The 21,722-nt window shown below is 49.3% G+C and overlaps 3 protein-coding genes across 8 annotated transcripts in view; 1 reads left to right on the forward strand and 2 right to left on the reverse strand.

Moving 5' to 3' along the window:
• Window positions 1-6,254: 6,254 nt before the first annotated feature.
• LOC132079659 (proline-rich protein 2-like) lies at window positions 6,255-6,977 on the reverse strand. Its single transcript, XM_059482405.1, has one exon. It carries the CDS (start codon window positions 6,975-6,977, stop codon window positions 6,255-6,257), a length of 723 nt encoding a protein of 240 aa, XP_059338388.1.
• LYSMD4 (LysM domain containing 4) lies at window positions 6,652-13,596 on the forward strand. The gene is made up of 2 exons (XM_059482209.1): window positions 6,652-7,970; window positions 11,316-13,596. Exons 1-2 carry the CDS (start codon window positions 7,698-7,700, stop codon window positions 11,820-11,822), a joined length of 780 nt encoding a protein of 259 aa, XP_059338192.1. The 5' UTR covers window positions 6,652-7,697; the 3' UTR covers window positions 11,823-13,596.
• Window positions 13,597-13,977: 381 nt separating this feature from the next.
• MEF2A (myocyte enhancer factor 2A) overlaps window positions 13,978-21,722 on the reverse strand; it is an 81,259-nt gene continuing 73,514 nt past the window's right edge. For all 6 annotated transcript variants that reach the window (XM_059482206.1, XM_059482202.1, XM_059482207.1 and 3 more), the window contains 3 exons: window positions 21,093-21,222; window positions 18,070-18,196; window positions 13,978-17,660 (listed from right to left, as the gene is read on the reverse strand). In XM_059482206.1, the coding sequence (XP_059338189.1) occupies window positions 17,324-17,660; window positions 18,070-18,196; window positions 21,093-21,222 (594 nt within the window). In that variant the 3' untranslated portion in view covers window positions 13,978-17,323. The remainder of the gene's footprint in view (window positions 17,661-18,069; window positions 18,197-21,092; window positions 21,223-21,722) is intronic.

Raw genomic sequence — 21,722 nt, forward strand, 5'->3', positions numbered from 1 at the left:
AGCTTTTGCTGTAACAATTACAAGAGATAAAATATCAGTTTTCTCCATTTGCCTCCCCACAAGTTGGTTTAAAGGGAATGAAGGCAGATCCTGCTATAGCTTAGTGCATTACAAGCCAACTCAAATGACTCCCCACTGTCTTTTCATCTCCATGAGACTTTTAATGCCCTAAGTCTTTGCATGTCCTGGCACACAGCCCAATTGAAGCATGAGCTCCAACAGAAGTTTTACATTTAAAGCTGTTCTTTTGGCTTCAGAAATTTGCAGATTGAGGCTGAGAGAAGCAATTCAGCTGTTTACTTGCAGATCTCCACCAGCCCTGCTGTGCTCCTGCCCTCGCCTCGGTCAGAGTTGTGTTAACAGCATTTTCCAATTAAAGTAGCAGCCTCAGTTACAGAAAATGCTTTTCCTATCTGGGAATGTATCTGATTTTACTCTTTTTAAATTACTCATGGAGCACAGGGGTGTTTTGTTTCCCACCCCTTATTATAATTAATCCATCATCATTTCTGGTGACAAGGTTGGCTTTTGTTGGAATTTTTATTTCTTGCCATTTCCATCAGCTTGTGCCAATGCCACTCAGACTCCACATTACTGATGATGGGGAGACTGATGTGAGCAGTCAGGAAAATATAGAGTGGACGAGCAATTCCTGAATTTCTGCTCACTCAGAGCAGGAAAAATGACACCTATTCTGGAGATAGCCCTGCCAGAAAATCTTGGAGCCATACTGTGTAAATTGTAGCCACTTCCCTGTCTGAAATAGTCCTACTCTGAAACTTGGCTTTCAAGACCTCTACAGCCAAGATCAAGGCTTCTTCCTGTTACCTGAAAATTCCAAATCTCCAAGAGAATAAATGGGAGCAGCTGAAACCTTCATCTTTCTTCACAGGGATGAGGTAAGAGCTTCTTTTTTTCACTTCACCTCACTGAAAAGGATGTGCTGGGCCCCATCCTGCCTGTGTGCAACAAGCTCAGCAGGGCTTGTCCTGTGGGATGCAGTGGGATCTGACTCTGGGATTTTCACTCCAGACAGTTTTCCATAGTGGACAACCTTGTGTCTGTCTTCTGGCTGAACATGAGCATGTCATCTTTGAGCATGAGCCTGGCAGTGCTTGGGCTGGGCCTGCAGGACTAGATGCAGTGACAAAATCTCAGGATTCAGTGCTGACATCCTGTCCCAGGAGGTCACAAAGCCCCTCTGTCCAACAACATCCTTGTCCCAGAGTCTGAGCAGCTGCAGCTCGTGCCCACCACAGTAACCCTCAAACCTGGGAGCACCTGGGTTCTTCAGGACCCTTGCAAGAATGCTCCAACCTTCCCAGACGGGGAAGCAAAGCCTTCTGCTGCCCCCACGTGTTGCTTGCCCATTATTGTTGTCACACACCAGTAAAGACCTGAGAACACTATTGGGAAGCATGAAGAGGAGCCAGCACAGCCACACAGCTCTGGAGGTCAAGGATCTTGCTTTGGAAGAATCTTCTGTTCCTTCTGTTCCTCCCTGAACCTCAGGGTGTTCCTTATACTCAAAAACCTTCAAAATCAGATTGGGCCTGTTTGGAAGTGAGATGATCTGGAGGCAGCAAAGCTCAGAGGTGTCCTGGTCCCAGGCAGGACCTGTGTGAGCCCTGGGAGCCTCCCAGCGATGCCGAGCGGTATCGGATACGGCACAGAGCATCCAGGAGCCCTGGCTCAGGCCACGAGGTCACACAGTGACAGACAGCTCTAGGCAGGCTCAGCTCACAAGAGAAGGTCATTGGAAAGACAAGTGATGCTTTTATCAACCTGCCTCCCCCCAGAATCAGCACCAAGAGCTCCCTCTGTGCTCCTGTAATATCCCGTGCTCCGTGTACTGCCAAGGACAAAAGCTTCCTCACAAATACATTGAAGCTGCTTTTCCCATCCCAGCCCCCAATTCCCATCCCTCCTGGCCCTGTCAGGTTCAAGGTTTGAACAGCACCCCTTGGAAAGGTAATTTTCTCTCTGGATCAGTGGCACCTCTCAAGCTGAAGGGAGAGCAGGCTGGAGTTGCTGGCTCTCTGCTGCTTCCCAGCAGTTACAATTTGGGATCTTGTGGTTTTGTCCTTTGTTGGGGTAGCACATGCTGACTATTCTGGAGAGCATCAATCCCAAAAGCTGCCTGAAGCCTGGGCTGACAGGTTGGTAGTAGCAGCCAAGCTCTCTCATGGAACCAGTTTGTGGCTGGAGGAGGTCCCAGAGCAGCGTTCCTGACCATCCCCAGCACAGCTCCTCACACTGGTAGGACTGGCCCTTTGCCATCCTTTCACCAAGAACATTTTGGCATGGCACCATGAACAGATGGGCCACGGAGCAATTCCTCAGCTCAGATTGTCCACAGGCTGCCCTGGACACTGCCTGGAGCTCTTTGAGAACATCTGAAGGGAACAGCACTCGCTGGCAGGGCTTACGTGCTCCAGCAATTGGGGATTGCAAACACATGCTTCAGCTATGCAAGAAATCTTTGACTTGTTCTGAATGCAATTCTGCCTGGGTTTCTTCCCAGGAACATTCCTGATCTTCACAATTTACCAGTTGCAGGAAGGGAAAAGGGGGAGGGGGGATTTTAGGAGTAAGAGAGAGGAAAGGGAACAAATCTCACGGTGCTTTCCCTCGTCAAATTTCTCCAGAAGGACAGGGTGTGGAGCATGGACTCCAGAGTCTGGGACAATCCCAAGGAAATATGAATTACAAAATTAAAACCACTTTTAATTAGTCATTTGTTTTTATAGAAAGAAAAAGTCTGTTTTTCTGAAGTAATTCAGTGCCTGCTATCACACACACCCGGCAGCCCCTGCCAAACGGAGCTGTGTGATAGAAGGCAAGCCCAGAATAAGGGCTCTGAGCAGAGACACCTTATCTCCTCCAGGAGACAGCAGTGCCATTCAGATCTGCATTCTGCTTCCCCAGATAAAAGTCCCACTCCTGAGTCACTGCATAGGTGAGAGAGTTGCAAATGTAATCCCCGAGGTGGGAGTAATTTGATGTCTGAGATGAATGATGAGGCTGGGCCTTTATTGTCACACCTGCTCTGTTCCAGACAGGAGAGGAAGCCTGAGAGGGTGGAGGCAGGAGCTGCTTCTGCCCTGGGAGAAGGCAGAGGTGCAGGTACCCAGCTCCTCACAGCTTGGCTCAGGTGGCACAGCCCTCTGCTCATGGAGGGACACCATGAGTGGCTGTCACCTGCTGGGTACCCAGCTTCTCACAGCCTGGCTCAGGTGGCACAGCCCTCTGCTCATGGAGGGACACCATGAGTGGCTGTCACCTGCCCCAGGGGCTGGGCTCACACTGCAGAGGCTGGGGCAGGGCTGTACCCGGGCTGGCCCTGAGCAGGGATGTCCCTGCAAGGAAGGGGCTCTGTGCTCCTTTCCTGATGTCACCACCTGAGCCATCAGCTCCTTCCTGCAGCCCCAGACCCTCCCAGGGCAGACAATTACAGGGCTTGTGCTCCATGGCAAGTCTGGCACCTGCTGAGCTGCACAAGCTCCAAGGGCCTTGAAAGAGACAAGGTGTAACCTGATGCTACCAAACATGCACTCTGAGTAACCTCCACAGCTCAATTAACTCTATTAAGTATTTACCTGTAATTAATTTAATTTGGCTGAGGTTTTCCCCCTTGTGTTGGGTGCTTACTATATGAACCTCTTAAAATTATGGCTGTGTGTATAATTTAATCAAATGTACATGCAGTACCCACAGAAGCTGAGTCACTCCAGGTACCAGGGGAGAGGTTTATTTTGTTGTATTTGGCTTGTGCTTCTGACTTAACACAGGGGTAGCTCCACTAAAATTGGTTGTGCTGCATTAGTCCAAAGCCAGAGCAGAGCCCAGCTCTTATTCATTATTTGCAGGAGAGACATCATAATTTCTATAATGCCATGTCCAGAGTATGGGTGGGGTTTGCTCCAGCTGCTTTCTCAGTCTCCCACTACGGAACAATGAAATGAAGGTAAAAAGGAATATTAATATTTTTCTCTTTTTGTGTGTATAATTCAGAAATACCAGCAGATTCCTGCTTCCTCACAGTGCTATATAGGAGCCTTTCCCAGATATCTGCTAAACTAAGCAGGAGTGATTGGTTGATACTAAGGAGATGCTCAAGAAGTTTTTTCTGAAGTTACTCTTTACTCAAGGGTGGAGAGCAGCCTGTCACTGAGTGAGAGGTTTCATTGCACAGTTTAGAATGCAGCTGAAAGAGAAGCTCAGAACAACACAGGGAATGTGTGTCTGACACTTCTCACACTTCTGAAATGAGCCTGAAGAAAGAGGGACAAATCCCAAGTGATGAGGAAAATTGCAGTTCTGGGTCTGAGCAAGAGCTCCCAGGAATCACAGGGACACAGGAGAGGTGCCCTGTTCTAGATTATTTGGAGAGCCAAGACCTTCATGAAAGTTTTAATTCTTTATCACAGGTATTAACTCTGGGCAGCAGCTGGCATGGATGTGAATTCCAGCTGGTGCCCAGCACCATGGACACACTGCTCTTTGCCTTGAGTGCAAATGAGCAGAGAGCTCTGTCACCCTGTGCACTGATCTCAGTCAGGGCAGGAGGATTCTTCCTGAAGTTCAGGGCCCCTTCAGAATGACCCTTGTGCTGGTTGAGTGCAGATAATGACTGAACCATTGAGCTCTCAGACAGACCCTGCTTGTTTGGGGCTGTGCAGCTCTCACAATCTGTCTGCTAACGACAAAAATATTCCAATTATTTGCAATGATGACATCACTCATGCAATTGACCCAGATCCAATATCAGCACTCCCACAAAACAGTTATTTCTTGTTAGACACTATCGAGGACAGTAATCCAGCCCTGACTGAACCCTGTCAGCAAAGCCTGGTTGATTCCCCCACATTTCCAGCATTTCCTCAGCAGTTCATTTTCCAGGTTTGACAGGTTACCCTGAGTAACCTGGATCTGTTTGACAAAATGTGATTATTGCTTGTAACTTTTGAACCTCAGTAGTCACAGAGAGGCTCCAAGCGGCTCAGGGAAGGCATTTTGGCACCTTTCATCTACTCCCTGTGCTTGTAAAGCCCTCACCAGCACATTAAATCCACCATCTGTTGGGCCAGCAAGCTGCCTGAGCTCAAAGTCATCTGCTCCTGGGATGATCAGGCCCAGGGATGGAGGGAAGGAGATCCTGCTGGGAGATGGGGAGCTGGCTCAGCCAGTCCTGCCTGGCCACTGTGCCAGCACCCTTCCATCCCTGCCAAAACCCCTCAGCCCCACCAAGGTGTGTGGGCAGGTAAGAGCTGAGAAGAACAGCTGCTGCTTAAAGAGATTCTTGATGCTTGAGGAGCCTTCTTTCCCCTCAGTGTGTCACATTTATCAACTGATATTGCATCTAATCCAGGGGTAGCCAGAGCTGGACAGGGAATGCCCTCCCCTCCTGCCTGCAGCACTGGGGCTGCACAGGGGAAGGCAAAGGGATGGCAACAACTGCACTCAGCTTTCATTTCATTTAAAGCCAGTTTAATTATTTAATTTCACTTAAAGGCAGGTTTGTCCATCACCTGTAGGGCACAGAGCAGCCAGACCCCAGGCTGTCCCTGCAGGAGATCTTCACCCCGTGGGCACCTGGGGGAGTGCCTGCTTAATTCTGACAGCTGGCAAGGAGAGCATCATTCCTGCTGTCCCTGCACCCAGAAAAGCTTCCAATGTGGGACTTGCCAGCAGCGTGTCCTGAGCTTGTTTTTTAAACATCAGCCATGAGTCAGGATGGGACAAGGCAAGCACAGCTGGTCAGCTCTGCAGGCACCCACAGGGCAGAAATAGGGACACATTGTAAAATTGACATATTGTAATATTGGCAAATTGTAATATGGACACATTGTAATATGGACACACTGTAATCTGTTATTACACATTAATAATGCAGTAACTGAGATGTAACTGTAGCACAGGGCTCTGCAGGGTGTGACATGACCCCTTGTACCCGTGTGTGATGTGTCCTGGGGCAGAGGCTCCTCACCCATGGCTGTACAGGTGTGTGACATCACCCATCATTCAGGTGTGTGGCCTGACCCATTGTACCGGTGTGTGACGTGTCCTGGAGCAGTGGCATCTCACCCGGGGCTATGCAGGTCTGTGATATATCCCTCTGTTCAGGTGTCCCTCTGTTCGGGTGTGTGTCCCGGTCCCCCCGAGCGCTCCGGACTCCGTCCCGGCCCGGCCGGAACGGGGTCGCGGGCCCTTTAACCGAGGCTCCGCCCCCTGCCCGTCCTGGCTCCGCCCGCTCATCTCCTCCCTCCTCGCCGCCCCTGCCGAGCTCCCATTGGCCGAGCGGCGCTGAGGTCCCGCCTCCCGGCCCCGCCAGCCAATGGGAGGAGCGCTGGGCGAGACCGTGGCCAGGTTGGTGCGGGGCCGATGGCGGCGGGTCCGTGAGGGGAGCGCTGGTTGGGGGGGGTGGAACGGCGAGGTTCTGAGGGGAACGGGGGTGCTAGGGGCAGCGGGACGTCCTGAGGGGAGCGGGGCCCCTGCGCAGAGCGGGGTCCCATGAAGCGCTGAGGAGAGCGGGGCCCCGGGGGGGACCGGGACACTCTGAGGGGATCCGGACCCTCCTCAGGTGCTGAGGGCGTTGGGGTCACCTGAGGCGCTGAGGGCAGCGAGACCCTGTGAGGGCAGCGGGGACCCCTGGAGGACCGGGACCCCCTTGAGCGCTGAGGGCAGCGGGAGCTGAGGGGACCGGGACCCCCGAGGTGCCGAGGGCAGCGGGAGCTGAGGGGCGAAGGACTCCCGAAATGCTGAGGGGACCGGGCTCCCTTGAGGGCAGGGGGTCCCCCTGAAGTGCTGGCGAGGTCGGGTCCCCGGAGGAGCCTGGGGAGAGTTGGGCAGCCCCTGAGGAGGGAGCTGTGCCGGGGAGGCCGGGGGGTCCCACAGCAGCCGGGTCCTGCGGGTTGAGCTCCCTCGGCACAGCCGAGCCCAGCCCGCAGCTGTGCCCGGGGCCAAGGAAATGCCATTAAATCGTAGTGGTTTCACCTGAGGAGTCTCTTAGGGGTAGATGGAGAACGTTAAGGTCAAGGATCCATAACAATGTGGGGTTTGCTTACCTCATCCTAACAACAAATTGTTTGTGGAGTTGAGGATTGAAGAAAAAAAAAAAAAAACAAAACGAACCCGAACTCGCAGCTGTAGGCTGAGCAATAATTAAAGTGCTCAGGCAGGTTCTAGGCTTCATGCAGCAAAATTAAGCCTTGTTATTCGGGTTGAAGTTAAGTATAGCATGAGCTGTCCTTACTTTAAAAAAAAAAAGTGCTTTTCCAAAAGCTTAAAATGTGGATTGCTAAAGTGTAGAGAGCTAAGGACTTATGAAAAGGATAACTTTGCTCAGTTTTTAATGTCTGTTTGTAGACCTGATGTATGTTTTGACTGTAATTAAAGACCGTTTGCTCAAGGGACTGTGTTGCTTTTTAAATAAAATTATAGAATGTAGCATTTAAAATGTTGAGCAACATAGTTATAAGGTGCTTTTAAAATAGAATTATAGAATGTAGCTTTTTAAAAAAAATTATAGGATATAACGTTTAAAATGTTGAGCAACATAGTTATAAAGTGGTTTGTTCACGGGCAGACAAAAAAAAAAAACAAATTGGAAAAAATTACTGATTGCAGAGCTAAACGCTGGTCTTGAGGAAACTGAAAGTGTCTGGGGTTTGTTGCAGGTGCTGCCGGTGTGAAAGATGAGGCTGCACGAGAGCCGGACAAGACCCTTCCAGGCTCCTGCCACTGTGCACACCTTCCCGGGCAGGCAGCTGTTCGTGTTCCCCAGTGGCCGCTCCGACTCGGAGGAGTCCTCGGAGGAGGAGCTGAACGTGATGGAATTGCGGCCCCGGGGCAAGGAGCAGCAGCGGGGCAGCGCCGCCCGGGGCGGGCCGGGGGACGTGGTGCTCCTGGAGAGGGAGCTGACCGAGGAGGACAGCCTCAACAAGCTGGCCCTGCAGTACGGCTGTAAGGTGAGCCTCAAGCGCCCCGGGGCTTCACCTGTGTCTGGTAGCTCTGACACCGGCAGGTGCTGGCCCCGAGCATTGTATGAATGGTCATTGTCTGTAAAACTGGAGAAGGGCAAAAATAACCCCAGACAAACACAAAAAATGGTTGTTCAGCCAAAAGCCTGGGAAGATGTCAGCCTCACACCCTGCCTGACCTGCTTTCCTGTTTAATTTCAGTGACTAAGTGCAGGTTGTACCAAGTTATTTCAGTGAGGGCAAACATTAGGGAGCTGAGCATAGAAATGAGGGCTCTGCTCTCAAGGAACAGTGGAGTTTTTGAAGCAAATTGAGCAGCACAAAGAAACACCGCAGTTATGGGTGGGGTTTTTTGTTTATTTTTTGAAAGGTATCAGCTTACATTTTGCAAGGAAGGTCTGAGTCTAACAGGGGAGGACGTGGAGAGGCACCAAAGTTCAGTCCCAAAGTCCAGGTGCTGTCTGTGTTTGGGTTTTGGTTGTTTGCTGTCATCCCAAGCGTGCACAGTTCAGGTGCCTTGGGCAGGAGGGAGGGCGTGTGCACAGGGAGATTTCTCAGTTGGAACAACCACACAGCACGTTTTCTTTGTTCCAAAAAAGAGCAAAACTGCTGGAAAGTTGAATTACCTGCTCTGAACATTAGAAGCCCCCCGTTGTTCAGCAGTTGGAGCTGTATTTTTAGAGCCCCCTTTATCTGCAAGCTGGACTGTGATTTCAGAGTTCCACGATGAAACAATTGGCCTGTAACCACAGAGGGGATAATGACACAGCTCTGGCTCCAGTGCTGCCCTGCCAGTGCAGTCTGTCTTGCTTAACCACACAGCAGCTGTATGGTGCAGCTGAGGCAAGAGGCCTTAGAGGGATTGCAGCAATTCCTCCCCTCCCGTGCCCTTAGAAACAAAAGCAAAACAAAAAAGGCACCCTTGTAGGGTGTGCTGACGAGCCCGATACGTGTGGAGAAGCGAGTCTGGTAGGGCTTGAACAGGCCTTGATTGGCCCCAGGAGAGCCTGAGAAGGCAGAGCTGAGCTGTGGTTGGGTGTGAAGCTGTGTGCTGCTCTCAGCAGCGCCTGGGCAGACACAGCAGTTGGGTGAACTCAGAGGAGGGGGATTCTGAGCAGTTCTTTGGTTTATGGAGAGTCTTGCTGTGCCTCTGCACTGTCACCCAGTTCTGTCCCTGCTGGGGCTCAGTTGTGTCCTCTGCTGCTCCATTCCTGGAGTCTTTCAGCCCCTCTGGAGGCTGCTGGGCCTGCCCAGGGGAAAAGCAAGCTGATGAGCACCACATAGTCAGTGTTCTCCTCCTACAGGACAAAAACTGTCCTGCTGCCTCCCTCCCTTCCAGAAAGGGCACTTCTGACTTGTTCCAGTTAAACTGAACAGATACAGAAGTCCTTATGGCAGGAGATTTGTCTACTGGTATCTTTAAAGACTGGCATGACAGTTTTCATGTGTTTTATTTTATTTGCACAATTAAACAGCTCCTGAAAGGTCACCAGGACAGCAGTGAGAACTGTAACCACATCTATATAGGCAAATGTGTGTAAAAATCCAGGAGGAACTTCTCCTTGAAATCAATGAGAACTTGACATTGGTTTCAGAATCTGCTTGGGGAGGCGATAGTAAGGCAGTGCAACAAATAGCTGTGTTGCAGAGATGCAAAACACTTCAAAATTCTCATTTTTACTCTTGACCATTTATAGTCCTGGCTTGCTTTTGGCATTGTTCTTAGGCTGGGACAAGAGGAGCTCACTGCAGCCAAAAAATGAGTACAGAAAATAAGCCTAAATGCTTGTGCAGCCCAAGCTCTCTCTTACTTCCCATCAACATTGTTTGTTGTTTCTGTGTGAGTGCTGCTCCACTTTCTGTTTCTAGAGTCTTAGCACCACACTGCAGTATTTGATTGCAGACACCATGGGGGATATTTACTGTCCCAGTAATTTGTTTTCATTGGAACAAATCCAGAAATTGAAGCAGCACCTCAGTTAGGAGGCTCTGGGTGAGATTGTTATTTCATAACTCAGAAATTTTGCAGGGTATAAGTCCAGAGCTGACACTGGGGCTGGCTGTGAGGAGCCCAAAGCAGTGACTGAGGATTCCTTTTGCCTCAGGGTCCCCAGATCAGGTCCTGGATTAAATGTGCTGTTTTCAGAGTTCTCAAGCTTTGCAGAGTAAACATGTGATTCAGTCCTCCATCTCCTCTCCTCTCTACCTCTGAGCAGAGTGCTTAGGAAGCAAAGTGGTTTTTTTGGTTTTAGCTCCCCAGTTTCCTTGGCAGCCTCAAGCGAGTGTGCAGTGAATGCAGGTCACGCTGTGATTTCTGAAGAGCAAAACACAGTCCCTGTGCTGTGTCTCTGCTGTGATGGATGAGAGGTGCTTTACCTGTTTGTGTTGCCTTTCTCTTTGCCTTGGCTCTCGCTGTTTTATGTGCCCTCCAGCCTTCTCCTCAAGGTTCTTTCACATCTCCTTGGCTGCAGTGGAGAGCTCCTGGCACACGCTGACATCCTGTTCCTTTCCTTTGACAGAGGCTTCAGTGCCAGAGCAGCTGCTGTGCTTGCTGGGTGCCTGTGAGTGGCCACTGGATTAAGCATCTTCTCTTGGTTAATGTTAACTGAGGGATGCTGCCGTGCCTTTGTCCTTGCATTGGCACTGCCTGTGCCTCTGCCTGATGCTGCACATGTGGCTGCTGGGTGGGGACACAGCTCACAGACAGGAACCACCAGAGGTGGTGACAGGAGCACAGAGGTGATTGTCCTTCAGCAGGACATGCTCAGGAGAAACAGGCTGGATGAGCTCTGTCCTGCAGCAGAGAGGTGTTCCTTGAGCAGAGGGTGCTTGTGCCTGCGTGGGAGATCCTCACCTGCTCTCCAGGCTGTGCCCTTGCTTTCACAACTGGTGTGCTCCCAAAATGGAGCTCTGATCACTCTGAAATAATTTCCTGAGCAGGGGATGCTCACACTGGTGTTGTGCTCTCACCTTAAGCACTCATGTAAGGTATGAAAATAGTTTTTAAAAGGATCTGTTAGTTAAAAAGATTCTTCTTGCCTTAACTGAAAGAAGGGCAAAGAAAGCAAGGAGAAGGAAGAGCAGTATGGAGCAGAATACAGCAGGTACAAGAGACGGAGGTTGTAGACTGGTTTCACAGGGGACTGACTCTACCCTGCAGGGCCTGGAGCACCCCTGGAATTGCTGGAGAATCTCTCAGAACATCAAACCACCTGCATCCAGGGCCTGCTTTTATTCCCTGACAGCTCCTTGCACACTGGTTTTGTAGCTGCTTCCTGCCTCACTCCTGGGCCGTCCTGCCCTCACTGTTTGTGTCCTTTCTGGATTCCTTAGGTTGCAGATATCAAACGCGTCAACAACTTGATCCGGGAGCAGGACCTGTACGCGCTGAAGTCCATCAAGATCCCGGTGCGGCCGCACGGGCTGCTCACCGAGGGCGCGGGGGCCCTGCGGCCGCCCCCGGCGGGGCCCGCCCAGCCCGGCCTGACGCGCGAGGAGCCGCCGGAGCCCGAGCCCGGGGCGGGCAGCGCTGCTGGCGGCCAGCGAGTCAGTGAGTACTTCAGGGGCATCGACCAGAGCATCCAGGACGCCGTGCAGGTGGAGGTGCAGCTGAACGCCGAGTACGGCGGGGAGGGGCTGGAGAGGCCCCTGCCCGAGGCGGGGAAGCGGGACAAAGCCGGGAACGGCGCGGACTGCGGAATCCAGTGGTGGAACGCCGTGTTCATTATGCTCCTGATAGGAATCGTCCTGCCAGTGTTTTATATCATCTATTTTAAAACACAAGGCCTGGTGGCCCACACCTCTAACATGACAAACTCAAATGTTTCGTCGGCTGGATAGGAAGGGAAATTACCACAAGACTCAGTTGTAGGAAAAAAAATCCTAAGGTGAAAGGGCAGCCCACTTCAGCCTCTCCAGCAGTGATGCCTGTATGCTCGTGACTGACTCAAGTCCACCCGAGGGGATACAACAATACAGATTTTTATTTTTATAAGTAGGTGATGATGTAATCCTGGCTTTGACTGAAAATGAGGTGATGTGATTTTGATAGAAAAACAAGGATGCTTTGTTGCTTAAAGAGATCATCACCCAGGTGGCTTCAGAGTTGGGAACTCTGTTGAGGGAAAGTATTTTGTAGCAATTTATGCATTATGGTTGCTTCAGGTATTTCTTAATGCTGTGTCTAGAAGCAAATTCTTTGCTGCTGAGCTAGAGAGTGCAGTATTAATGTGGTTGGAAAGTTGGGGGTTGTTTGCATTTTAAGGAAACACTTTTTGCTGGAATAGAAGCAGAGGACACTTTTTCTCAGAAGCGTCATTTTTGTCTCTTGCAGACTATGGTGCTTTTGGCTTGCTTGACCCTTATGATGCCTTCTGGAGCTCTGAGCTGGGTGTGCCAGGGCACAATGATGCTGCCAGCAGCCCACCTTGTCACCCCCTGAGCAAATCTTTGTGCTGTGTTCAATTGAGATGCATCAGGCCCAACCCTGGCAAGGGTGAGCCCAGATCTCTTCCCCTCAGTGAAATTCCTCAGAGATCTCAGTGCAGGATCTGTGCTGTCCCAGGGTGCTGCTCAGCCCTGCAGGGGCTGTTGGATGAGGACAGGAGAGCATGAGAGAGGAGTCACAGGCACTTCTCAAGGGCTCATTTGCTGGCAGGAGCTCTAGTCAGTATTATTTGCTAAAAAAACTAATAATAGTCTGTAGTGGTGCTTCTCAGAGACCCAGGCTCAGGCATGGAATTACTTCCTCGTGTGCAGTCTGAGTGGGAGTGAAGTGGGAGCTGGGTGCAGGTTGCAAGGCCCAGGACAGAAGCCCAAGAAGAAAAAGGGTGAAGCCTTTCTGGAGAGGACTGTGACACTGCTGGTTGTGGCAGTTTCTGTGAACTGAGCATGTGCACTGAAAAGCTTCACAGGGCAGTGGAGGTGTTGGTCAAACCAGGGCTGTGCCCTTCAGGGCCACTCAGCAAACACTACCTGCTGCAAGGGAGCAGCAAGGGAGGCCTTGGGAGCTTTGCTAAACAGAAGAACTTGCCTCAGAAATTGGATTCAGCAAATTCTGGGCCTGTGGGCAGAAGTAAAGGCTTTCCTGGAACCAACCACTACATGTGTGGGCAGGTGCTGCTGGTGCTGAGGGTGAGGGCAGCGCTGGTGGGCAGGAGCAGGAAGCTGCTGTGGCCCAGCCCCATTTGCAGCTGCCCAGCCCAGCTTCCCCTGGCAGCCTGAGGCCGGCTGGGGCAGAGCAGGGGCTGGAGAGGGGCTGTGCTAGGAGCACCTGCTGTGCAGGGGTGGCCTCAGCCTGGCCTGAAGGACACACACTGCCTCTGTGCCCCTGTGCCTCTGCCTGGTACTGTCTGCCTCGACAGGGAGGATCGAAGTGTCTCCAGCAAGGTGAAGACCCCACACCACACAGGCACAACCTTGTGCTGCTACAATGAGAACCTGTGTTCCCTGCAGCTCTCAAAAGTGGGAACCTAATTTTATAAATGAACACTCCAAAGCATCTTATACTGAACAAAATCTTGTATTTTTCTTCTGTGAAGAGGTATATCTCTTTGTTCTGGGGATGGGCGGGAACAGGTTCTTATATTTTTAAATAAAGCCACATGAAATAAAAGCACAAGAGGCACAGCCTGTGCTTTATTTGCTACCACACAGCTGAGCAGCTGCCTTAGAATGAGGGCCCCTTGCAGCCCCACCTCAGGCTGTGCAGTGAGCAGGACTGGGAGCAGCAGGAGGAACCGAGGCAGGAGTGCCCTTGGGCTCTGCACTCCCAATGGACCCTGGTTCATCTGCCAGTTTCTCCACATTTTATAGAAAGGATCTTAGCAGGCATCAGTCCTTGAGTGCAGTAACAAGCTGTGTGTATCCCTGCTGGTGAGCACCCTCATGGCTGCAGTTCAGAACCAGCACCTGGCACCTGCACTGACAGCTGGAGGGGACAAGGACGCGCCGGACGGACGGGACCAGTGCTCTGCAAACACGAGAGAGGCCGGAGTACACAGTAAAAGCCAGTATCTTTACTTTAGTGAATGCAGGATACAAATATTTTACAACAACCTCTAGCATTTTCTTAACCATTTGATAAAAAGTTCACTAGAATATTTATTGTATATTGAAGAAAAAACAACACATTCAGGGAAAAAAATTGAGATTAACTTATTTTTTTTCTTAAAAGATTCGTCTCAAGGATGGCAACAAAGTCCAGCTTGTGCCGCCAAACGGCTTATCAGCATTAAACCGTGAACAGCTTCTTGTGAACTGTTGACTACAAACATTTACCAAATACATAAATCTCTTTTAAAAAAGCCATTTTAAATATAGCAAAGCAGTGTTCTCTTGCACAGCAAAGTGAAGAAAGGTTCTACTAAGATTTAAATGTTTACATTGGTTAAGTCTTTCTTTCACATTCGGATTTAACTTCTGCCCAGGATCAATTGTTAGGAGTTGTTTTGTTCCTTATTTACTATGTATTTCTTGTGCGCACAGTAACTCGCAAGTTTCTGATGCATTAGTGTCCTTGGAGGGAAGGCAAGGCTAAAGCAGTTCTCTCTGACGAGTCCCTGACAACGTGGCGTTCTCAAAACTATCGTGAGAGCTCGAGGATGGAGGTGATTTGTCACAACAGAGATAAAAATCTTAAATCGTTCAGACCTGACTGGGTTCAGCCCAGGATTGGATCCACTTGCACTTCAGTCAGCAGAGATAATTTTAAAAAGTTTTTTTTTTAACCTGTTGAAATATCTGTGCTATGTCATCTCTTTTTTTTTTATATAAAACATTTTTACAATTTCTAAAAAAGTATGTTTCAAAGTGAGTTACTCGTTATTAAAAACCAGGATTCCCATGTCCTCGGTGGCAGGAGGTGCTCCCCGAGACCGGAGGGCTGTGGAAGGAGGTTTCTGCCGGGGCTGGGGCAGCACAGGCCACTCCCTTGCCCAGCTCTTTAGAACTGATTCTTTTTATTATTTTTTTTAATTCATTGGTGCAATTTCAATACAAACTCTAACCCTTGTGTAGCTTTGTCTTTAAGAAAACAGTAGTTAAGTACTGTTTAAAAACCTGCATAGAAATAAAGACTATTGAGATACAGTCAGCAAAGCCATCTGATAAGGCACACAAGAAAATAGACAGTAAATGTGAATGCAGAACTCCCACTCGGATGTACAGCAAAGTTCATACAGGTGCATAAATCATGGAACTCACATCACTGGTCAGAGCAGCAAAAGGTTCCAGGGAGCAGCAAGTGGATTGGGTCAGTGGGGACAGCGGCCATGGGAGCGTGTCCCTCCTGCCTGCACCCTCCTGCCAGCCGGGACGGACCCAGGGAAGGGGCAGCGGTTCCAGGGGAAGGGCCCGAGGGCACTGCAGCCCCTGCGGCTTCTAACGGTGCCAGGACAGCGAGCCAGGGCTGGAGGCCACAGGGACCACAGGGACACCCCCTTCCCACCCCTCCCTTACAGCAGCAAGGGATTTTTCCTAACTGGAAAAAAAAAAAAAGCCCAAGCAAAAACCATAATAAATATCAGGGCTAACTCTGAAGAGTTTGGGCAATCCCAGGGCTCTGCAGCTTCCACCAGAACCAGCACTGCCAGCCTGGAGGTGACCGGGAGCACTGGTGGGATCACGGCCCTGCATCCAACACCAAACCTGCTCCCAGCCCAGTCTCGTGGCACAAGGGGGCTCTGCATTCCTCCCTCTCTTGGAAGCAGCAAATTTTTCCCAAACCACTTGCCAACTCACAAAACCTTTTGTGCTCCTCTGATATGTGTCATTTCCCTATCATGAGAAATTAGGTCAAGTTTTTCCACTGGTTTTTTTTCCTCCTCAGAAGAGGCAGCTTTAAAATGATGCCTTAAAATGTGTTGTAACAGATTTTTTATATTTATGCAGGATGAACTTAACACCGAATTTTTTTTTGCCACTTTGCTATTTATATACATATATATAAAATGTATAATGAAGCTTAACCATACAGCACAGAGATTACAATTGAACGGCACACATTCACCACCAGTGAGGGGGCCAACCCCTTTATACACCCTCTGAAAAATCTGGATAATAATATTAATAATAATTAAAATCCAAAGAAAGTACAGTATATTTAACAAAATAGTAAATATTAAACAGTGAATACTCTACTTAATAAGGACCTCGCCTTGTTTCAAGTTGGCGTCAATCCACAAAAATATACTTTTTAATCTGGTGACCGTACAATACATAGGTACTTACACCAAAGGTGATAATATATTTAGGATGCTATATACACAAAGAGTTTGGCTCAAATTTAAATTTACATATAAGTGTTCATGGCTTATTTTTCCCCCAAGGTTCCGCCTGCAAGTTTTTCCTTTTCATCTTTGAAAGCAAAAACTAGAAAGTCAAAATAAGATAAAACTATACTCTACAAAAAAGCTACAACATACAGCTTTGGCTTATATAAATAATTCATAGCAGAATGTGTTCAAAAGTACTGTATATAACTTTATATATAGTCTTCAATTCATTAGGGTATTGTTTTCTTTAATATAAAATATACATGAGCTAAAATCCGTTTCTATATTTTTCAAAGGTATGAACGTAAAAACAAATTTGTCAAACATATTCCAATTATAACTTAATATATTAATTTTATTTTGTTAATGTTCTATTTTCTAGGCTAATATTTTCTGAATATTTCATGCGAGTTCTCTATGCTCTCTTTCACTCATTAAAAAAATCACTTCTTTGACCCAATACACTTTTTTTTTTTTTTTTGCACGTGCAAAACAGGGTTTTTGTTTTTTTTATTTTTATTTCTTATAGCATCAGCCCTTCTCCATGCACCCTCTGCAATAGAGACCCATGCCAGGTTGGGTAATAGAAAGGTCAGTTTATGTACAGTATTGCTTTCTTCTTCCTGCTTTTCTACTGCTCTGCTGCTACAAAGCAATTATTTCTTAACTACGAGTAACCATAGAGCTGACTACACACAGGGACGGTACTACAGGCGAGCCCTCGCTCGGTGGGTGTGGAGGAGGAGGAGACACTGCGGGGACGCCGCTGTGCGCGGGCCGGGCTGGGGTCACACACGAGTCCAGGTAAGTGCCAGACTAGAGCTCAAACCTACGGGATTGTTCTGTTACTTTTACCAAGGGACATCTGCAGCTATACAAGAGTTTGTCGTAAGTGCCTGATGATTGGTGTATGCTACACACACTAGCACATATATATGCATGTGAAGATATATATATGCACGTATGTATATACATATAAATATACTTATTCACGTCCTTATTTATAAATTTAGATATGTCAGGACAGTTCATGTTGAGAACACAAAGCTGCGAGGCGGCACGGCGGGTTTATGTCACCCACGTGTCCATCCTCATGCGTTTTACCGAGGGGCTCTCGCGATCCTCGGCGTTGGGCGGCCGCCCCAGCACCACGGGCGAGTGGAAGTCGCTGCGCGGGTCCTCGCGGTCGCTGCCGTCGTAGGAGCTGCTGGAGCTGCTCAGGCTGTCGACCGGCGAGCGCCCCAGCTCCTGGCGCGACGGCGGCGGCGGCGGCTGCGGCTGCTGCGGCGGGAACCCCGAGGGGGTGACGCGGTCCCGGGGAGGGGAGATCGGTTCCGACTTGATGTTGATGTTTTGGTTGGTGTTAATGGAGAGGTTTGAACCCTGAGATAGCTGGCTGCCAGTGCTGGGGAAGGAAAACCGAAAGGTGCAAATCAGAAAACGCAGAAAGTGAAAACCAAGTGACAATTCACGTGTCTGTGATGGTGAGGGCCTGGGGCTCGGCACAGAAACAAATGCGGTTTACTGGGAAGAGCAAAGGTGAAAAAATCATTAAGTAAAGGTCTGAGCTGCGTTTACAGAAGTTCAGAACAAATATTTTCTATTGCCAAACAGTTCAGTTACCACACAGGAGCCCCCTTGGTGAGAAGCTGAGCCTGCAGGGACACAGCTCATTAGCTGGAAGCTGGAGGCGACTGAAGGGACAAACACCCTGATACACGAATGTTTTCCAGCACACACAAGAGGTGAAAATGTGCTGAATATTCCCCTGGTGCAGCTGCTGCAGCCCCCCCAGTGCTGCCCTGGGTACTTACACAAGAGAGCTGAGGGCCGCGGGACGGAGGTGGTGCTGCTGCCAGGCAGACACCTGCCCCAGGGACAGCATTCCTGGGGAGTTAAACCCCTGCAGGGCAGACAGGTCTGCGCTAGTCAAGGAGTAATCTGAGAGGGAGAAACAAATAAACAACAAAATAATATATAGGGGGGTTTATATATATAACACATATACACATAAACACAAACACAAAGGCTTTCTGCCCAGAACAAATAAAGGCAGCTGATCCAAAGGAATTCAAACATGAAAACTCTGAAGTCTGGGAGCAATCCTGCCAAGCTCATGGGGAGCTTAACAGTACAGAGGCTCCAAATGAAAAATGTTTGCATTCTGCCTTCAGGTTCTCCATGTTGCTGTCTGGGAGCTTGTTCCAAACCCACAGGTACAACACATTAATGCAGTGTACATAGAGAGGTGTGCACCTTACAGTAAGACTTGGCCCTGTGCTGTCAGAGACCCACACACATCCCTGCAAGACTCTTCCTGAAGGCCTCAGGAGTCCCAGCTGCTCCAGCAGATGAAGTTTCTTGGGCTGCCTTTTTCTTTTTGCTTTGTTTCTTCTCAGTTGTCACGTCTAGTAAAACTCTGAAAACCCTCACATGTATTTCTGCATAGCTTCAGAAAGGTTTGTCCTAAGATGATTGACCCAAAAAGCCCCTTCTGCAAGACTAAAATTGAATTTAAAAAATAAAGAAAAACTAAAAACTGTGCAGCCCCTGCAGTGACCCAGACATGCACTGAGCCTGCAGAGCAGCCAGGCCTCCAACACCTGCCCAGGGCAGCCCAGGCACGCCCTGGAGATGGATGTGCTGGGCTGATGGGATTTGTCAGAGCAGACCTGAAGGAAACACTGATAGGAATTCAGTTCCCATGTCATTTTTTTCCACTGCAATTACAGCTTTTATGACCATGGACAATTAACTTCTGACACTTCAGACAGAATGTGTCTGGTGCCAGGGCTTTGAGGAGGTATTTTTCCAAAGAGCACACAAGTCACTACACAATTAGCTGCATTATTAATTCCCTAAATAATCCCACATCTGCTGGCAGTGACAGGAGGACAGCCCTGCTGCAGGAGTGACCTGATGTGAGGTGTACACACCAGAGCACCTCGTGCACCACAGAAACCATCACTGCTGTGCCTCCACAAGCAGCACTGGAAGTCTGTACCTCTGCAAAACAACTGACCTGCAGCCAGGAATTTATGGCTTGGTGTGCTCTGCCCGGGTGTCAATTATTAATTAACTGATTGCAAGGGGTTTAATATTTTTTTAAATACCTGGATTGTTTTAGTAATTCAGTTAGTTCTGGCCCTTCCTCCAACAATCTACAGAATACCAAAACAGATTATATAAAATAGGGTGATTGTGGAAAACTGATATCTAACATTTTAATTAAGGATGCAAGAGCTGAAGCTATCCCTTCCAGTCCTGAAAAAAACCAACCTTATCAATCCAGAAAAACAATTAAGGTATTTAAATTTTATCTTAGTCCTTGAATTGCAAAACTGAAATTGTGCTGTAAGTGGAGACTACTCTGAGAATCCCCAGGCAACAATTTGGTTTCAACATCAAATTTCTTCCTGCAAATCCCCTGAAAGGTTCAATCTAATAGAAATGATTCTGAAGTGTGTGAAAACCACTAAAGGCTGAAAGCTTTGCACAAATGATTTGCATTCTCAAAGGAAATGGGCTGGAGTTTAAAATCACAGCCCAGCACTTGTCCATTATGCAGGACATCAGTTCCCAGTGCCTTTGCTGCTTCCTGAGGTTCCAGCCCCCCTCAGCTTTTGGTGTTGCAGCAGCAGCTCCCAGGTTATTCTGAGTGAGGGATGCACCCAGCTGCTCCCTGCAGCAGCGTCCTGGACAGAAGGGCTGTGTCAGGTGAGACTCCCTGAGGCTCCTCTGAGCAGGGAGCACAAGGGTTTGCTCTGAACAGCCCCTGAACACCAGAGCTACCCAACCTAAACCTCCCCTTGTGCAACCTGAGGCTGCCATTGCCTCATGTTCCATCACTTAGTGCTTGACTTTCATGAACTACTTTCCCAATCAGCAAACCACTCATCACTTTTACATTACCAAATGCCTTACATCACACCCAGCCTGGATAAAAAGTAGTTTTAAAGTCCTGCAGACAATAAAAGTATCTGAAGAAGAGAAGTACTGAAGGATCAGCTATTGCCACGTGAGCCACTCCAGTTCCCAGCGGGATTGCTACAGGCTCAGTTTTGATGAGTAAGAGCCTTCATTTGAACTGAAGAGGAAAACAAAGTCAGTGTCACAGAAATGTGAATTTCCTGGGCTTCTGACTCCTGTGTGCAGTCCCAGCCCTGACCCCAGCTGTGGAGGCCAGTGGGCCAAGAGGGAAAAGAATCCACAACGCTCCCCTCAACCCCTCAGGTGACAGCCTCCACTGTTAGGGTGACAAAAAAGCTTCTCCCAGCATGCCCTGCTGTTCCATGTAGATGAGATGTATCCTACTGGTCCCTCCTCTCTGTTCCACCCTGTGCCCTCATCCCATTCGGGTGCTCTGTCCCACCCCTCAAGCTCCCCACATAAACCCCTGCTTGCCCTGCCTCAGGGGCCTTCACCCCTGCACCCTTCTGAGGAAGGAGCTCAACAAAGGCTCTCCCTGGAACCCCACACAGACCCCGTCCCTCCCTGTGCGTGGCCTGGATCCCAGGAGAGCTGAAATCACCCGGTGTGGGCACAGGTGTGAGGTGAGGGCACAGGTGTGAGCACAGGTGTGAGGTGTGGGCACAGGTGTGAGGTGTGAGCACAGGTGTGAGGTGTGAGCACAGGTGTGGGCACAGGTGTGAGCACAGGTGTGAGGTGTGAGCACAGGTGTGAGGTGTGAGCACAGGTGTGGGCACAGGTGTGAGGTGTGGGCACAGGTGTGGGCACAGGTGTGAGGTGTGGGCACAGGTGTGAGGTGTGGGCACAGCCATGCCCGTGCCCCTGGGCTCTCTCCAGGCCCTGCTGCAGGCAGGCCAGCAGCACTTACCGGTGCTGGGGGTGCTGTCCCAGGTGGCCGTGTACACCAGGCCCTGCGGGGGCAGGCTCGGGGTCGTCACCGACAGCACGGGGGTGGCCAGGGGCTGCGTGGACTGAGAACTGCTTATCCTTTGGGTGTTCTGCAAGGACGGAAACAACAAACCTCGTGAGCCCAGGAGAACAGCGGGAAATGCAGTGCCAGTGTAACAGAGCATTGCAGCCCAGCCTGCTGCTCTGCTGTGTCTGAGTTAGGAACGCATCCTTTTTGTCAGGATTGGTTTTCTAAAAAACCTAAAATATTTCAAGACGACCGAAACGATCTTGCCAAACTGAAATGAAAAATTAATTGAAGGCTCACTGGGCCACTTCCCAAGCGTGCAGATTTCAACAGTGTTAGCGTTGTAGGACACACAAAAATTAATGCAATTTCTTAGGGATACACACAACAATTCTCAGAAGTTCTTAAGTGATTTAAGAGTTTTGAGTCTTATTTTTAAAGAGGTTTTAGTGCAGATGGTGAGGTGCAGTTCCACCAGAAGAGATTCTCCCACTTCACAGTTGTTTATCCAATTTTCCAAATTTCAGCTGCCAGTTTTGACACTGTGCTGACTACACCTGTCCTGAAAGGAACACAGAGATC

The sequence above is a fragment of the Ammospiza nelsoni genome, chromosome 14 (assembly GCF_027579445.1).
Source record: "Ammospiza nelsoni isolate bAmmNel1 chromosome 14, bAmmNel1.pri, whole genome shotgun sequence".
Taxonomy (NCBI): domain Eukaryota; kingdom Metazoa; phylum Chordata; class Aves; order Passeriformes; family Passerellidae; genus Ammospiza; species Ammospiza nelsoni.

What these genes read in the sequence shown, in the direction of transcription:
- LOC132079659 (XM_059482405.1), bottom strand. Translation starts at nt 6,977, where the DNA reads ATGGCATTTCCTTGGCCCCGGGCACAGCTGCGGGCTGGGCTCGGCTGT.
- LYSMD4 (XM_059482209.1), top strand. Translation starts at nt 7,698, where the DNA reads ATGAGGCTGCACGAGAGCCGGACAAGACCCTTCCAGGCTCCTGCCACT. An exon ending in CCCTGCAGTACGGCTGTAAG is followed by an intron (nt 7,971 to 11,315) that starts GTGAGCCTCAAG and finishes TGGATTCCTTAG; the next exon opens with GTTGCAGATATCAAACGCGT.